At 54.6% G+C, this 16,292-nt stretch overlaps 6 protein-coding genes across 6 annotated transcripts; all 6 read right to left on the minus strand.

Annotated features, from left to right (window-relative positions):
* Positions 1 to 1,589: 1,589 nt before the first annotated feature.
* On the minus strand, positions 1,590 to 1,955 carry LSCM1_07670 (uncharacterized protein; the record flags this gene model as incomplete). Its single annotated transcript, XM_067325032.1, has 1 exon — positions 1,590 to 1,955. The coding sequence occupies one exon, from the start codon at positions 1,953 to 1,955 to the stop codon at positions 1,590 to 1,592; it is 366 nt and encodes a 121-aa protein (XP_067180877.1).
* Positions 1,956 to 2,816: 861 nt separating this feature from the next.
* On the minus strand, positions 2,817 to 7,751 carry LSCM1_07671 (uncharacterized protein; the record flags this gene model as incomplete). The annotated part of the gene is made up of 1 exon (XM_067325033.1): positions 2,817 to 7,751. The coding sequence occupies one exon, from the start codon at positions 7,749 to 7,751 to the stop codon at positions 2,817 to 2,819; it is 4,935 nt and encodes a 1,644-aa protein (XP_067180878.1).
* A 620-nt stretch (positions 7,752 to 8,371) lies between these two features.
* Positions 8,372 to 9,385, minus strand: LSCM1_07672 (uncharacterized protein; the record flags this gene model as incomplete). The annotated part of the gene is made up of 1 exon (XM_067325034.1): positions 8,372 to 9,385. The coding sequence occupies one exon, from the start codon at positions 9,383 to 9,385 to the stop codon at positions 8,372 to 8,374; it is 1,014 nt and encodes a 337-aa protein (XP_067180879.1).
* A 516-nt stretch (positions 9,386 to 9,901) lies between these two features.
* LSCM1_07673 (uncharacterized protein) lies at positions 9,902 to 10,387 on the minus strand (the record flags this gene model as incomplete). Its single annotated transcript, XM_067325035.1, has 1 exon — positions 9,902 to 10,387. One exon carries the CDS (start codon positions 10,385 to 10,387, stop codon positions 9,902 to 9,904), a length of 486 nt encoding a protein of 161 aa, XP_067180880.1.
* A 480-nt stretch (positions 10,388 to 10,867) lies between these two features.
* On the minus strand, positions 10,868 to 12,859 carry LSCM1_07674 (uncharacterized protein; the record flags this gene model as incomplete). The annotated part of the gene is made up of 1 exon (XM_067325036.1): positions 10,868 to 12,859. The coding sequence occupies one exon, from the start codon at positions 12,857 to 12,859 to the stop codon at positions 10,868 to 10,870; it is 1,992 nt and encodes a 663-aa protein (XP_067180881.1).
* Positions 12,860 to 13,317: 458 nt separating this feature from the next.
* Positions 13,318 to 13,863, minus strand: LSCM1_07675 (uncharacterized protein; the record flags this gene model as incomplete). Its single annotated transcript, XM_067325037.1, has 1 exon — positions 13,318 to 13,863. One exon carries the CDS (start codon positions 13,861 to 13,863, stop codon positions 13,318 to 13,320), a length of 546 nt encoding a protein of 181 aa, XP_067180882.1.
* Between the last annotated feature and the right edge of the window lie 2,429 nt (positions 13,864 to 16,292).

Consider the following 16,292-nt stretch of genomic DNA (forward strand, 5'->3'; position numbering starts at 1 on the left):
CTTGGTTGAGAAGCTCGAGATTGCAATAGGAGAGGGGCTGCGTGCGCCTTCACCCTTCGACTTCATATCTTCACTTTCAAAGGAAAAAAAGCAAAATAACGTCCCATCAGCTTCACTCATCGCTTGTTTGGTGCCCTTCCTGTGACGGCAATAACGTGTTTCCACAAAGAACTGCGCGAAACGCATCGTTGGGATTGCAGACTTGGTGCTCCGAAACTTCTCAGGAAAGGAGGGAGGGGAGGTTGGGAGTGGATGAGCGTGGATCACGCGCTGGGGAAGACGACTCAGAGCAGGGGAAAAGAAGCAGGGCCGAACAGGATCTCCAGAGCTCGATGCTTTCGGAATCGACCGTAAAAAAAGAACTCCACACAAAATGACGGCAGTGTGGGCGCTGGGACAACGAAATAAAGAGTAGAAAATAAACTGATGGTCACCTGCAAAAGAAGCGAGGCGAGCGTTGCATCATGACGAAAGCACCCTTCCGGCTGACAGATTAGAGCGCGCTTGGCCGCACCCTTATGGAGTTGCTTCCTTTTTGTTGAGAGTCTTGTGCGTGTCGTCTCCACTAACTTCATCGCAGTAAATAGTGAAGAACACAGAAGAAGCAGATCACAATAGGGAAGAAGACAGCGACGATGCTGGCGATGCTCATCTATGCCTCCCCCCAAAGGATTGCTTCATCTTCGATGTGCCATTAGGGCAGACATCGCTGATGTGGTGCTTGTCCATCTCCTTGGCGGGCACAAAGTGACCGAAGGATTTGAAGCTGTCGGGAGCATCACTACCGGCAAGTCTTTGGAGGATTCCGGAGTCACCGGGGCGCTCCTCGGCAAACGGCGTTACGTTGCGCAACTAGCGATCCACAATGAACCACCGAACGATCACCTTGTGCTTCTCAACATCAACTAGGCAGAAGCACTTGCTAGACACGACGCACAGCTTTCATGTTGGCTAGGTGATTCTCAAAGTGCCTTGCGACTTGGAGCCCAGGTAGAGAGTGTGCACGGTGTGAAGAGCAAAGCCCACCTTGACGATAAAGGAGATGGGCAGAAACAAGAGGAGGCGCGCGCACAAGAACCAGAGAAAACACCATTGGAGCTATTCTAAGGAAACGACTGCGCCTGGGTCGCTGAGGTGTGAGTTGAGGGGTAGGAGGAGGATAACAATGAGTGGAGGCAAGGGAAAGGGGATGCTTGAGAGAGATAACAAAGTTCATAGACTCACTGGCAACCCATAGGGTACGCAGTGAAGCAACACAGGTGTGGTTCTTGACTTCACCATGTCGCAGAAGGCTACGGATGGAGTCCATACTACGCCCCTGCAGCCTCGCTGAAGCAGAATCCACTTCATATCCGCGCTTTTGAGAGACATGTGCAAAGGCGATCCCGGCCACCTTGGTACCCTTTTCTTTTTCATTTACTTTTGTACCATAGCTGCCCCATTGCTGGTTTCCTCCACCATCCTGCCTCCCTGAGCAAAAAGAAAAAAAGAGAGGCCCAGAGAGTTCGCGACACCCTCGCACGCCTCAGAAGACTCCTTCGCGGAGCGCCGGCCGACAAGCCGGTGGCTTAACCTACGATGAATCTTAGTTACGCGTTGCGGGCCCGGATAGCCTGCAGAATCGTCCGCAACCCAGCAAACCCCACGCAGTGCGTGGTCGAGCGGCTACGCAACAGATCCTCCTTGTACCCTTGATACGGAAGTGGCTTAGGCAAGCCTGCCTCTTCGTGAAGCCGGCATTCCACTGCATACAGTTCAGGATTCATGCGGCCCTTCAGCACATCCTTCGGTACAAGTTCACCAATCCCCAAAACCCGGCGCTTTGTATCACGCAACTTCTTCTGCTCTCGAAAGACACGCATCTCCACCTTCGACAAATTCGAGCTCAGATCATTAATGCACGCCTTCATTCGCCGCTCGCGAATGCTCTTTCGGGCACGCCTCACCAGCTTCATGGCTACAATGTGTGTGCAGCGCACACGATGCTGACAGGGGCGGAGAAGACGAGGTGTTGAGTTCAGAGACGCGCTCTATGGGGACCAGGTGAAGGTTGTACGCTATTGATGCAGCGCAAGTGTCTGTGCTGGGTCACCTAGTCATCCACGAATGAATATGTGTAGATACGTACACCGCAAACAACTCAAAAAAGAGGCAGTCGGGAAAAAGTGAACAACAAAGGTAGTGACTCGAGCCTGACAGAATGTCGACTGCCTTCGGAACGGTTCAGCGCGCGCCTCTGCGCAGGTGTGTGTGGTCCGCACCGATGGCACCGAAAACGTCCCATATTTATGATCAACGAAGACGACCATTGATAGCGCTCGGCTCTTCTGACTCATTGAACAGCTATCATTGTGCAATGTGGCTGCGCTCTTTCTCTTTTCCTTTCGTTCTTTTTTTCTCGATAAAGGAAACATCGTGGAGATTTGTCATACAGCACCGCTTCATTGCGGAAGAGTTCTGTACATGGCCAAACAGAAAACAACACGACAAGCGGCAGCGCCGCACTTTGGAGCGACAGCGACTCTACGTGGCTGAAGACTTTCCTCCAGCTTCCGCAGGTCTGCTGCTGCTGCTGGAAAAGACAAAGAAACAAACACTCACACGTTCACGCGTCCGTGTACGCTCACGCACAGAGCAGCCCCAAAGTCACGCCAGCAGAAAAAAAAGCGCGGTGCACTGTACATAACGCTGGCATCCTCCTCGTTGAGGGAGAGCCGTGAAGCCTGTGGCCGGCACAGGATTAACGAGAGAAGCTCAAAGTGGAGAAGGGCGGCTGGTTCATGCAATAGCGTCCCCACATACCTTGCCTGCGGTCCTTAGTTTTGCTTTGCCGACCTTCCCACGCGGACTCGAAGGATGCGAACGTACGGCTTTGGCACAGGAAACGCATGGAACTGCTTGCACAGTTGTCGGTAGCGGCGCAGGCTGCAGGTGATCTTGGCATCGTACTGGTACTCGAGGTAATCAACTTCCAGCGGCGCAGTTCCGAACAGAGGCCTCTGGCGGAACTGCCACGTCAGAGTTCGCACCGAGAGCGCGTTCAGCCACTGACTAAGAGGAAGCCTGTCCCCTGCGTCGGAGACCTTGAACTGCACCTCCACTCCACTAGCGGTCATGCGCATCTCAAATGCCACATTGCACGCCGCAGGGCGACACTTCTCCAGCGCATCCGTGACATCCTTCACATGAATCCCATCGACACCTTTGTTGTGCTGTGTGAACAGAATGTGAATTGTGTTTGTAAACACAAGCTCGCTCACAGTAATGCCCTCCAGGAAATCGCGTAAAAGAGAGAACATGTCGCTCTGCACCTTCGCGCTCCCAACGCCAAACGTCACCGTCGCCTTCACTTTCTGTGTCTCGCGTTCGCGGCGCCGACGATCCTTGGCCTCGGCGTCCATGACAATGTCCCGCACAGGCACCAACTCCGCCACGAAGGGAACTTGCCGATCGAGTTCGCCACGCAGCATGCGGCAGCGCTCGGGAGAGCAGTAGACTTGCAGCTTTCTCACCACATAAGAGGCGAACGATTTCCAATCCCGCTCATTCGCCGCCGTTTCGATTCCGCCAGAGAGAACCGCATACTTTGAAGTGGCCGAAATCTTTCGCAGATGCCCCTCAAAGGCTTTCACAAGGATCCACGACAGGAGTTCTCGCTGCTCCGGCCGGTAGGGCACCCGGAACATGTTCCCAGTACTGCTCGCAAGGTATGCCACGCCGCACGAGTACGGCGTCACTGGCTGTAGGTCAATCGCCACGACGCTTTGCAGGCCAGGTGGTGGTGCCTGCCGGTGCAGTGCCGCCCGAATGACGTCCTCCACGTTCACGACGGTCGTGGCGAAGGGCTCGATCATGCGCGACTCGCACGGGTACACAAAGTTCTGCACGTCACCGTCAGGGCCCTTCGCTCTATAGCGCTCTTCATACTCCCGCGTAATCACGATCGCATGTCGCAGCTCACGCGAGAGCAGCTGGTAGGTCGCTTCACACTCGCGAACAAGGCTGTCCCGAGCAGACGACTCCTTCTGCTCCATCTCCAAGCGGTTAGCCTGCAGCGCGCTCTCGAGGTGACGCTGTTCAAGCTCAAGCTCTGCCGCCGTCTTCTTCTTTTGTCGAGCAGAAGCAGCAGCACCAGCAGCCTTCTTCGGCTTTTTCTTCGGCTTCTTGACGGGCACCATCGCCTCCTCTTCTTTCATGCGCGCCATTAGCTCACGGAATGTTCTGCCTTCGTCGCACTCCAACGTTGCACGGTAAGCCTGCTCCTCGATATACACCGCGAGTGCCTCAAACCCAAAGACTGGTGGCTGACGAAGGTTCAGTGCACCGCCATAGCCGCTGAGGTAAATAAAGTTGGACTTTGTCGTGTCCGTTTGCGACAGCGCACGCAGCATTGTTGCCATGTCGGGGTCCTGCAACGTACTCACCTCGTAGCCTTGCTTCCGGAGAGCATCCTCAAGCGGTTTTGTGTCGCTATCGATGGCAGGTACAGGAGAACGCGGGTGGTGCAGCGTGATGAGCAGCGCGCATAGCGAACCCTTCGCCTTGCACAAGGCATTCATACGAAGAGTGCGTATCTCTTCCACCTTCCGGTCGTCCAAGCTGCGCTGCTCACTCCGTTGCATGGCTTCGCGCTTCGCCAGACAGCCACGCCAGTTCCGTTGAATCACGAGCGAGGCATTTTCTCGAACGCCGTCGAAGAGCTTCTTGCTGAAAAGACAGATAGCAGCTGCCTCATTCGCCGACATCCGCGGGCGGATGCGCTGAATCACATGCAGCGTCGATCCGAACTCGGCATTCAGCAGGTGCGTGTGAAGAACCACCGGCAAAAACCACGGCCGCCCACTCCTCTGCAGACTTCGAATGATGTCTTCCGTTAGCAAGCTCGTCGGACCAGAATTCAACGGTCCTAATTTCGCGGTCACATACGGCTTCAACGTGTCGCGGAGGAGTACCGACTCCGCACCCTCGATCATGCGATTCAGCATCAGCTCACGCCAGCCCCGCGTTCCCTCGACCATGTAAGGGTAGTGCCACTTGAGCATGTTGCAGTCGTAAACTGCGTCAGCGGGAAGCTCCGGCTCGCGAATGTGCAGCACGGACGCAAGGCAGTTTCCGATGCGCACGGTCACCAGGAGGTGCCCTCGTGGCGCATCTGCCTTCAGCACTCTGTTGATGGACTCCTCCAGCCTCGTCAGACTGTCGACTGAGTGGTAACATTGCGCAGGGAGACCGTACCAACAATTCCACTGCGCTTCTGCCTGCTCGGCGAGAATGTGTGGTGTGCGCTCGGGCTCTCGACACGTACCGGACAGCACGTCGTACAGCGCCTCGCGCGCAAAGCCTTGCTCGCCGGCGGTGCACGTGAAAACCACCGCCGCCACAGAAACATCGTTGTTCTTGAAAGTTCGAACGTCCCGCCACACAGCCTCCTCGAGGTCGTCAGACTTTTGCGCGGGGCCGGGAACCCACACCACGTCGTTACGCCGCACGACACCCGTTGTGGAGTCGATCAGCAGTCCATGGTTGTGGTGATGCGAGTGATCCTGCAGTACGTAAGCGCCTGGACCCTCGTCCATCTTCAGCGTCACATAGGGACATCCACGCAACGACAGGTAAAAGTGTGCAATCTGCCCGGTGAAGTGGCGTTTGATCTTCCAGTTGCGCACGTTGTGTCCGCCGACTGCGACCCAGTCATTGAAGCTCACGAACCGCGTCGGCCCCTCCCGCGAGACGAATAGCAGGTCCTGCAGCACATCGTCCACCTTAACAGTGAACTTGTTTGCTTCACTGTCGATGCACCGCCACACGAGCTTGTGCCACTCGCCATCCATCAAGTTATGCCTCTCAGTGCCGCGGAGTAGGGCAGAGCAACAGGCACCGAACGCATCCACAATGTAGAAGGTCGCGTGAAGCTCATGGTAGCGTAGCCGCTCCTTCGTAATGACCGGCTCTGAATTTAGCACGATGCCAAACTCCTGCATTCTGAAGCTCCTATCCGTCACACCCACTAGCGTCATCATGCGCGACGATACGTTAGTGCGAAAGCACAGTTCCATTCGAAAATTGTGCATCAGCTGGCCGAAAAGCGGCACCGTTCCAACGTTCATCACTAGGCTACCATCGAAGGATGGCGCGCAACGCGGAGGTGGCTCCTCCACCGCACGTAGGTTCAGCAGCGTCTCGTGGTGATCGGCAGGAATCGTACGCGTCATCTCCTGAAGTGTTCCGCTTTCGACCGCAAAAAGCGGCCACCGAACTATAGGATATGAAGGGGAACCACCTGACCAGAACCGTAGCTCCGCGATAGTCCCGCGAAACACCAAGGCTGGTGAGTTTGCCTCGTCAAGGTAGCCGCCCACGAAGAGGCGATGTGGCCAAGGATTGAAGGCTACAGGGTGCTCTTGCTGAATGAGCTGGATGTCGATCGGCCGCCCGTCCACCTCGCACGACAGCTGCCCCTCCTCTAAACTGTGGATGCGCAGCATCAGGTGATGAAACGTCGCGCCGTCCGTGAGCCCTTCCTTTGCCACTGACGCTACCGCCTCCAGCACACGGTTTGCGGAGTCGCGAATGACAACTCGCAAAGAGTCTGGCATGTCTTCGTACCAGTTGAGGCTCAGCTGGAACAGCTGGCCCACGTCCTCACGCTGGCCCTCCATGATTTGGACCAACACACGCTTGCCGTCCACTGGCTTCAAGTCGGTGCGAACCCAAAAGTCAAGCACCAGCTCGCGAATTACCTCTTCGAAGTTTGGGATTCCCGGCAGTGCCATCACGGAAGACACGCCGTCGAAGGTGAAGAGAGTAATCTTGTCACCCCAGCCGTTTCCGGGAATGGGTTCACAGCCAAGATCCGTCTCCTGCTGCCGCAGCTCCGACAGCAGCAATGCAGTGTTCCGGCGCGCCATCTGGCTAAACAAGACCGAGTGGCTACGTGCGTTCTTGACTGCCATCAGCGAGGTGACCGTCGATTTCCGGGAAGTACGACTTGCTAAGGGATGCGCTGCAAACGCCTCTGGAACCAGTGAGGTGGAGTCACTGTGCGGCGGCTGGAGCAGGTCATCGTGAGCGGCAGTGATGAGCCCATAGCGGTTCGCTGCAGTGGCCCGTCTGTCTGCGGGATGCACGTAATGGTACTCCTGTCGCAGAGTGGCGATCTTCCTAAGCAGCTCTTTTGACAGCGGCACGCCGCCCCCTGCCTGCTTTGTCGCGTCAGGATCGTGCCCTTTCGTGCCGCGCGCCTCCGCCGCACCCGTATCAATGGGGTTCAAGTTCATCTGCAAAAGCCGCTGCATCTGTTTCTCCTTGGCGATTTCGTCCGCGACGACTTGAATGCCGTACTCCGCCGATGATCGGACCGCCTGAAGAAAGGCGATCAGGGTGGACTCGAGATGCGCCTCGGCGTTGACGCCTCGATGGACAAGAGTGATGCTCTCTCTCCGCTGAGCGCACTGAGCGATATTTTCGAACACCCGGTGCAGCGCCGTCGACTCTTCCTCATCGCTCCCATCGATAAGGCCATCGAAAGGGGTAGCAAAGAAGCATGGCGTCAAAGGGTATCGGGCCGCTCGAAGCTGCGACTCGATTTCCTCTGCGGACGGGCGAGCGCCCTTTTGATCCTCATAGATGACGGCGATGCGATCCTCGAAGGTGGACCATACGTAAGGCTCCTCATCTCTTGCCTCCACTTTCTCGTCCCGCCTACCCTCGTCCTTGCGAGCCGGTTTTTCAACCGAGAAGAGAAGAACCATAGGCTGCCCAGCACACCTTCAGTGAAAAGAGGTAGTGACAGAGGCCAAAGGGAGGGAGATGAAGCCTGTTCTCAACGTCGAAAAGCTGAGGCTTCGAATGTGCCGCCGTTAGTACCTCTCAAAGCAAGGACACACATACATGCTTCGTACCAAGCAATAACGGCCGCTGCTATATTGCGCCCTGTCCCTGAGAATACCTGCGGGAGGGGACCTCCTAAAGCTCTCAAGCACTGTGCTTAAGCGCGATTGTATTTCCGCAGCCAGCAACGCAAAAGAAGGCCATAACGGAGAGCGAGCCGCGAGAGAAAGAGAGTTAAGTGAGGCGTTCATCGACACCCAGGCCTTTCCTAGCCTCTTGAGAGGAAAAAAGAACATAGGTACGGCCAGGAAAGAAGAGGCTACTGTTTGTGCTTCTGCAGTAATAGCACGGCTCTCGTGTTCCTTTTTCACCTGCAACACCTCTCTCTCCGGTCTTTTTCGGCGCTTTTCCAGAGGGCTGCTCTACACTAATGCAGAGGGCCAAAAGAAGGTTGAATTCATCACATACTGTATGAAAAAGGAAAGACCGATGTTGAAGGCATCCCGTCTGTTGTGTACATGAAGAGGGACGTGAAGCAGATTTACATCTTTTTCTTACTTTTCTTCTTTCCTGCGTGGGGCCTAGTGGCGCTAATGTCCACGATTTGCTTGTACACCGCTGGGTCGGTGCGTTCGCTCACCCGAAGCGTCATGCAGTGCTGGCTCGCCTGCAGCGCCTTGAGCAGGCATTCACTGGCACCAGGGGTGACGGTGCACATGTCCACGTCCACGACTCGTAAACCCGTACCACCCTCTATGGCTTCGCAGAGTGCTAGCACGGCATCCGCCTCGCCGGTGAAGGCCGTATCAGCCAGGTCGACGTCCTCCAGCTTGGAGCTCACACAGATCGCCTTGGCTATCTCCTCCACACCCTTGTCACCGATCGCATTTCCACGCAGCGACAACACCGCCACGTTAGACTCCTTCACAATTCGCGACGCGATATCACCCGCCCCCACTGCAGTGATACCACAGTATTGGAGAGAGAGGGATGTCAGGGTGCCATTCCATTGCAGCCCTGTGCAGAGTTCCCGCACCCCGGCATCCCCAAACGGGTTGAAGTCGAGCACAAGCCTTGTCACAGTACCATTGCTTCTTAGGTAGCCACCTAAATACCAGCATCCCCGCGACCCAATCGCGCAACCTGGCAGCTCGAGGCGCTGGATGCCAAATGGGTTTCGATCCGGGAGAGGGTTGTAGTGGCTGAGAAACTCAGAGAGAATGAGAATGCCATCGTCGCCCAGCGCTGCGTGGTGTAGCTGTATCACGCGGAGAAAGGGATAGGGTCGAAGCGCCACGATGCAAAGCGTCTTCAAATCATCTAGTGACACATCACCATGCACAAATAATGGAACCTGAGGTACCCCTGTCTGGTCTCCATCCTTCACGCGCATCAGCTCCGCCTTGAGCCGCCTCGCAAAAGGGGCAAACGGTTCCCCTAGAGAGCTGCAGGCCTCATGCAGGCGCCGCAGATCCGTGTCGACATGAAGCTCCTGAGCCACGGTAATCACCGGCGCAGCCGGCTTTGTCTCCTTTTTGTTCTGCTTCGCAGTCATGCTTGGTCGCCACCTTTGAAAAGTCCATGCTCGCACACGCAAAAAGGACACACGTCAAACAGCAAGACAGAAGAACCGAAAACAATATCAGGACAGTTGCCAGCAATAGTCATGCCAAGTGTTCGGTGGCCGCATCGAGCCACTAGCAGTGCTCAGCACCCCAAACCAGAGGCACTTGCCCGGTTTCAGGAATGCAGCGGTGCGCAGACTGCATGCTGCCCATAACCATAGAACGGTGCCTGTAAGAAACACCCGTTTCTCTCCCGCTCTGTCTCTGATGGTCTAGTACAAGTAAACAGACACTTAGTCGCGGTCTGCTGCTCTGCAAGAAACTACCACCAATGGCATCCCATTCGCTCACCCTACGCTCGAAACCGTCAGCAAATAAAGCAAAGGTACCTTGTGCAAGAGCAACGACGGAATCGGCCCGCGGAGAAAACGACCTCTATTCTACATCACCGACAGTAACTGAAATGCGACGAAAAAAAAACAGGAAAACACATCAGTGGAGGTGTACTAATCAGCTACACCTTCGAACAACAGACTTCGAAGCTCCAGCAGATCAATCTTCTTGTGCTCGCTTTGAAGCGCGCCTAAAATATCCTCAGCAGAGTCCAGATCTTTTTCGTCGAGAGAGAGAGTTGTCCTCAGGTCCGCCAGAAGCTGCGGTAGTTCTGCCGGGTCCATATATCCCGTTCCAGTACGGTCGTATCTACGAAGGAGGGCGTCGACCGGGTCTTGCCAGTCAGCATCCTCCTCCTTCTGCGAGCCCGTGAAGGATGTGTCCGCCACACGCGGCGACGCCTCGTTCACTGCACTCTCCGTCAGCTGCCCTTCCGAATCGAAAGGCGCCGGGTAGCCGCTCAAAATGGCGAAAAAGTTGGCACTGTACTTGTATAGATCAGTCGGCCTGTCGCGCATCACAGCCTTTGTGTACTGCTTCATAATCGTCCCCAGCTCGGAGGGGACGTTAATCTGATCAACAGAATACATGGCATTCATCTTGGGCGAGCACACACGAGAAGGCTCAGTTTCAACTTTGGACAGCTGTGCTAGAAACAAATTTGCTTGTACAGCAAATGGAGGCGAAAAAAACGTCCTAGCCCATGAGATCATGTGCAGGTGCGCAGGCGCGAAGAAAAAACCCGCACAGAGTCAAGAGGAGAGTGAGAGAGGCGCAGAGATGCACAACAACTACTCATTATCCAGCAATGTACAGGTGCACACCCGCACACACATCTGAAGAGTTGCCCAAGAATGCAGCAAGACAACGGGTCCTTTCTCCTACACACCCTCTTCATTTTGCCCTAAGCTTCCTTCTCTATCACCGACTAACAGGCCAGAAGCAGCATCTATTGTATAACCTACAGCACTGAAAAACAGAGCTGTGAGCGACGCGCTTGCGTGTAGAAAAGCGCCACGGGCCTCTTCCGAGAGGCGCCACAACAGAAACATGCGTCTAATTCTATCTCCTCACTCGATTTACACAGAGAGGCGAGAGAGAGCCTTGTTCTGGTCCAGCACAATTCTATGCAGCCTCTCCTTCGCCTCCGCTGACTCTTGCAGCGACTTCTCCAACCCAGCAACTCTGGCCTCCAGCTCTCTATTCTGATCTGCAAGCCGCTCACACGCGGCGGAAATCCGCTCGTTCTCCTCTATCGCCGCCTTCATGGCGGCTCGTTCCCCCTCTAGCGCCTCCGCCTCCACTCTCCGGGCAGCCGCGTCATCCAGCGACAGAACTTCACGCGCGACAAGGCGCGCATTGGACGCCTCGAGATCCTGTACTTTAGCCTTCTCATTCGTCAACGAAGCACGAAGTGCGGTGATGTCTGCCAGGAGTGTGTCGCACCGCTGCCGCAGCAGAAGTGACTCGTTATCTTTCACGACCACCTGCTTGCTCAACTCACTCAGGCTTTGATGTAGCTCCTCCATGCACTGCTCTTTGCCATGCAAAAGCTGGGCCAGCTCCGCACACTTCGACTCCAGTTCCGCCACCTCGTGATCACTTCTAGCTAGCCGCTGATGGTGATTTTCGTTTTCATACTCGAGCGACTGCATATTCAGTGCCAGCTGTTGCTCTCGCAGATGCATCAGCCTCAACTGCTCCTGCAAAAAGGCTACACTCTCTTCCTTTGAAGCTAAAGCGGCTCGAACATTGTCCAGCTCTCGCTCCAGGAAACGCTGCGTTTCCAAAAGTGACTCGTTCTCCTGCGCCGACTTTTGATACGCACTCAAAATTTCCTGCACCTCCATATCCTTCGCCTTTACTGCGTAGAGCGCATGCGCCTCCCGCTCGCTAAGCTGCTGCAATTCCACCCGCAAATTCTCATTTTCATTTGCAAGAGAGCTTAATTGCCGATTAGCGTGATTTTTTGTCGCCGAGAGCTGTGCAACATCTGCTTCGTACTGACGCAGCTGCTCCGCCCACTGGTCTCTGTCCCGCTCAATTTCAGCTTTCTCCATCAACATCTTTTGGCGCTCCTCACCCAGGAGTCTGATTTTGTCGGCCATTGCTCGCTCTGCTGCCGTTTGATCACTGCATCGCTGCTGCAACGCCCGAAGCTGCATAGAGAGATTCTCTGCATCTTCTACCGCGAGTCGTCTCCGCTCTGTCTCGCTGCTGAGCTCGTTTTTGGTCACTTCCAGCATTGTCACAGCGTCCCGCTGCATCGCACTAAAATCTTCCAAGGCCCCTCGGAGCTGATCGCACTCCCTCGTTTTCTCCTCCAAAACGGCTGCAAGGCAATGAGATGCCTCAGCTTCCTCTCCAGATGTCGCCAAAGGAGCCGGCAATGTTGACACCTGGCATCCCTCAGTCACCCTGTCGGTGCACAAGGTTTGAATATCAGCATCACACCGCTGCCGCTCACAAACGGTGCCCGTACTCAGTCTCTCTACAGAATGCCGTTTCGCTTGCTCCGCCAACTCGGCCTTCAGCCGATCGCGCTCTTGCGTCAAAGACTCTACAGTTACCTTCAGTGCCGTGACAGTGGCGGAGCGCTGCGCGTTGCTCTCCTCCAACGTCCCCTGCACTTTGGCTACCTCTTCTCTTCTGTTCCTCAGTAGCACTTGTATTTTGCGCAACTTCACCTGCAGTTCCGCCCGTTCCATACACGCAACGCTCTTCTCGCTGTTCGCTGCGGCCAACTGCTTTTCTAGGATCTTACAGCGCTTTCCTTCATCGCTCAGTTCGCTACGCGCTCCACACGCGTGCCGAAGCTCCTCCAGCTCTGCATTCTTCACCTTGATAGTTTCTTCATACTGAGTGGTTAGCTCACGCACGTCAGCATAGGATTTGTTTCGCATGGAAACAAGAATCTCTTCTAGCCGATCAACCTCCCGATGAAGAAACGCAACTTGCGCTAGAAGATGTGCTACCTGTGCGTCTCTCGCAGACGTCTCCGAGGGCGAGCGAGCAGAATCCATACGCAACGGAACGTTCTCGCGTGCGCCCATTACTGGAGTGGCGCTCATTGTTAACTTCTATTCCCTTCTTTGATGAGCCTTTTTTTCTAGCTTCTATGATCAGATAGGGAGAACAGCTCTAAGAAATAAACACGCCATAAGCCAGAAATAAGAAGCTGGCTGAAACATCAAGATCGGTGGAGATAAGGGTAGGTATTCGAGGTGAAAGAGCATTCAGCTGAGGACCCCGTTGCTTTTCTTACAGGCACTCAGGAGCAAGCTATCCACCATGGAGACGGCTACCTCTCAGGTGAGAGGAAACATTTTCAGCTTTAGCAACGAAGCGCACCCGTCACGTTCCCTAGTGTAAGACTACAGTGATACCAAACCTCGGTGCCTCAATCACTGGCATAAATGCCCATTCGTATGACCTGAGGAGAGCGTGCGTTCATCGACTTTCAATCACTTTAGCGACATCAACACGACAGACAAAAAAATTCCTCCATGAGTCATTGGCCCCGATGCCGCTACCGCTTGTAGAACTCTGCGCGCTGCTTCTCGAACAACTCTTGCTCCAACTTCTTTATTCGATGTGAGTTGAACGAGTCTGTAGCCACCACCATAGCGGGAACAGCAAACATTCCGGCGCAAAAGCCGCCAAAAAAGATCAGAGCAATTTTCACGGGAATTCGGTTTCCCGGTTTCCGACATGCAACGAAGGCAGAAAAACTCCCGAGGATGATGCCTGCGTCTATACCCCGCTGCATCGGCTCGCACGACAAGAAAAAGCGCCACTGCTGCGCAAGCGCTCGTCGGCGCGCCTCACCGATTTCCAGCCCTTCCTGTTCAATTATGTACTGCTTCAAATCCTTCACCTCCGAGTCGGGATACATTTTGTTTGCATCCCGTGATGATTGGATCTGCTTCATCATCTCTACTGTCTCCGAAGATGCCACTTTGTACCGACCCGAATTTACCAAGTCTCCGATATTCGTGGACTCTGGGAGATTCTCCTCGTACCGAGGAAGCTCTGCTCCTCTGCTTCCGTCCGCTTTGCTCCCGCCACCTCCCATTTTCCTTGGTGCGCAAGCCTATGGCGCCTTACGCCATCCGTGATGTGAGCCGACAAAAGCATGAAGAATTGGATGACACAGCAGGAGGTAATCTTCCCAATACGCCAAAAAAAAGCACCTCCTCGATCATGATCATTCAGTAGCAGGAGACGCTACCATGCGCGTCCTTCTTACCCGCGGCGCTCTCACTACTGGAGAGTTCAAGCTCATGAATGGGAAACAATTCCCAGAAGCTGCAGCCGAAATGAAAGTACCTTTTTCCAGCGGCGCCTGTTCGTCTAGCTAATCAGGCATGACCAGGAATTCTAACGCACACAGCAAATCTTTGTCTCTTTGCATCGCGTTGTTGCCGGTTCCTCTTGATACATACGTAGAAAAATATACGTAGCACTACTACCGTCCCTAGGAAGAGAAAAAAACCTTCCCTCAACCACCCACGCCCACCTGTCCCTGAGGCATAGCCATGCACACCACGTCTGCAGGGCAACAAAACGCAAAAGATAAGTTCCCTGACATTCCCCCCTGTTGGCACGTTCTCAGCTTTAGACCTGGCAGGCCCAGTCATGATCCCCAAAACCTCTTTGTCAAAAACTGATGAAAAAAAAACGCAATTGACTCAGCTACAGAAAAATACACCCACCGCCCCAGAGATATACGCTGAATTGAACATTTCTCAAGTCACCAGAGCATACACACGCTCCCCTCCCCGACAGAAGAAAACATATATTCTTCAGCATAGTTTATATTAACCGATCCCCCGCAACGGTCACCATTCACTCGACACTGCAAACACAACATGTCACTAATGCGCCATGAAATGATTGTCTTCATGAGAGGCGACTTCACCACTCACCGCAACCGTCAAGTAGAACACAAGTCTCCATAACAAGAAAGATGACACCAGCAAAGCCTTCTCTGGCAGCGTCACTCGCGTACCTGCATGCGCAGTTAATCTGAATAACACAGCTTGGCCTCCAGTAACCGATAAAAACGTTACGAATAAGAACTTGGCAGCTCACTTCCTACGAACACAAGCACGACGGCCACATGTGTAAGAACTAAGGACGGCCGCGCCTTCATCCCTTCACTTACCAAAAAAAACGCCACACATCAATTTATAGTTTCCACTTTTTCTCTGTGCGTCTAAAATCCCGCCGACACCCCTCTTGCTGGCTGTCTTGCACTCCACCGTTGGCACACAATGTGACAACAATCCAAGTACCGGATTGATGTCGATGATTGCCATCTAAAAGCAGTACAATTTTCCTTCCGACCAGCAACTCGAGCGCTCGCTTGCAGCACCCCGACTTCTCTCAGCCGCACAGTGATCTACGAAAAGCTGCCCATCATCGCGTTACCCACCGTGCCAAACGACCCAGCATTTCATAACTTTAAAACAATAGCCCCTTGCTCTCTGCAGCTTTGGAAAAGAGAGGGGGGGGGAAGATCACAGATGAACTCGGTTCGCCGTGCAACGCGGCCCTGAAAACTTGTGCGTAGCTCTCACAGCACGTTCAATTTACCCTGTCACAATTGAGGAGCACGACTTCCAAGAGCCTCCCTCTCCAAGAGTCTTCATAGCCACTCAGATCTACCAGTGGGGAGGACAGATGGCCAACCAACATCCCGCCTTCGGCAGCATAAGTGAGCGCGCAGGTCTTCTCCACCGTGAATGCAGACACGCACGCAACAAGAAAAAACTATTGCCTGCAGCCCTCCCGCTCACTGTATCACCCACTGACAGTATCACAGCACCTGATTCCAAAACACCAACAAACTTGAATCCCACAGATAACGTCGAAACTTCACCATGACCTAGCCGAGGACTACTCTCCTGATCTGGACGAGAGGCAGCACATTGTGCAGAGCTGTGGCAGCGCCAATGAATGAGACCGTGAAACTTTCCCTCGTTCTTCCCCTCTCTTCTTTGTGCGCGGTTGCGTGCAAGGCGTCAAGGCGTGGGTACAGCAGCGACGCCCTTTGGCCCGTTTACAGGCGCCATCGGCTCCCTGAAAGAGAGCGCGCAGAGAAAGAGAGAGAAAGCGCCTCTGTAGCTCTACACTGTGGGGCCACTCCCCCTAGCCAGTGCACAGGGCATGCCCAGAAGTGGCCGCGTCGGGTTGGTGAGACGTGTCCTGCTGTAGATCCAGACCCTGTGAGCCACTCGGCGATCCGAGCTTGGCCGCCTTCCGACCCCGACACCTCCTGCGGAGGCTCGGATAGGAGAAGAGCGTTCAGTCGCTGCTGCAGTTTCTGCCGCACAGGGGCAGTAGAGGTCCCCTACCGGAGCTCCACCTGCGTAGCGGAGGTGAGTAAACGGCGCAATCGGCGCGGAGGTGATGACGCATCACCGATCGTACAGGCGTAGTGGTGCGGCAGGAACCGTGCCACCCACGTGCAGGCTACCATCGTTGCTACTGCCTGTCTGT

Source organism: Leishmania martiniquensis, chromosome 9 (genome assembly GCF_017916325.1).
Source record: "Leishmania martiniquensis isolate LSCM1 chromosome 9, whole genome shotgun sequence".
Lineage (NCBI taxonomy): Eukaryota > Euglenozoa > Kinetoplastea > Trypanosomatida > Trypanosomatidae > Leishmania > Leishmania martiniquensis.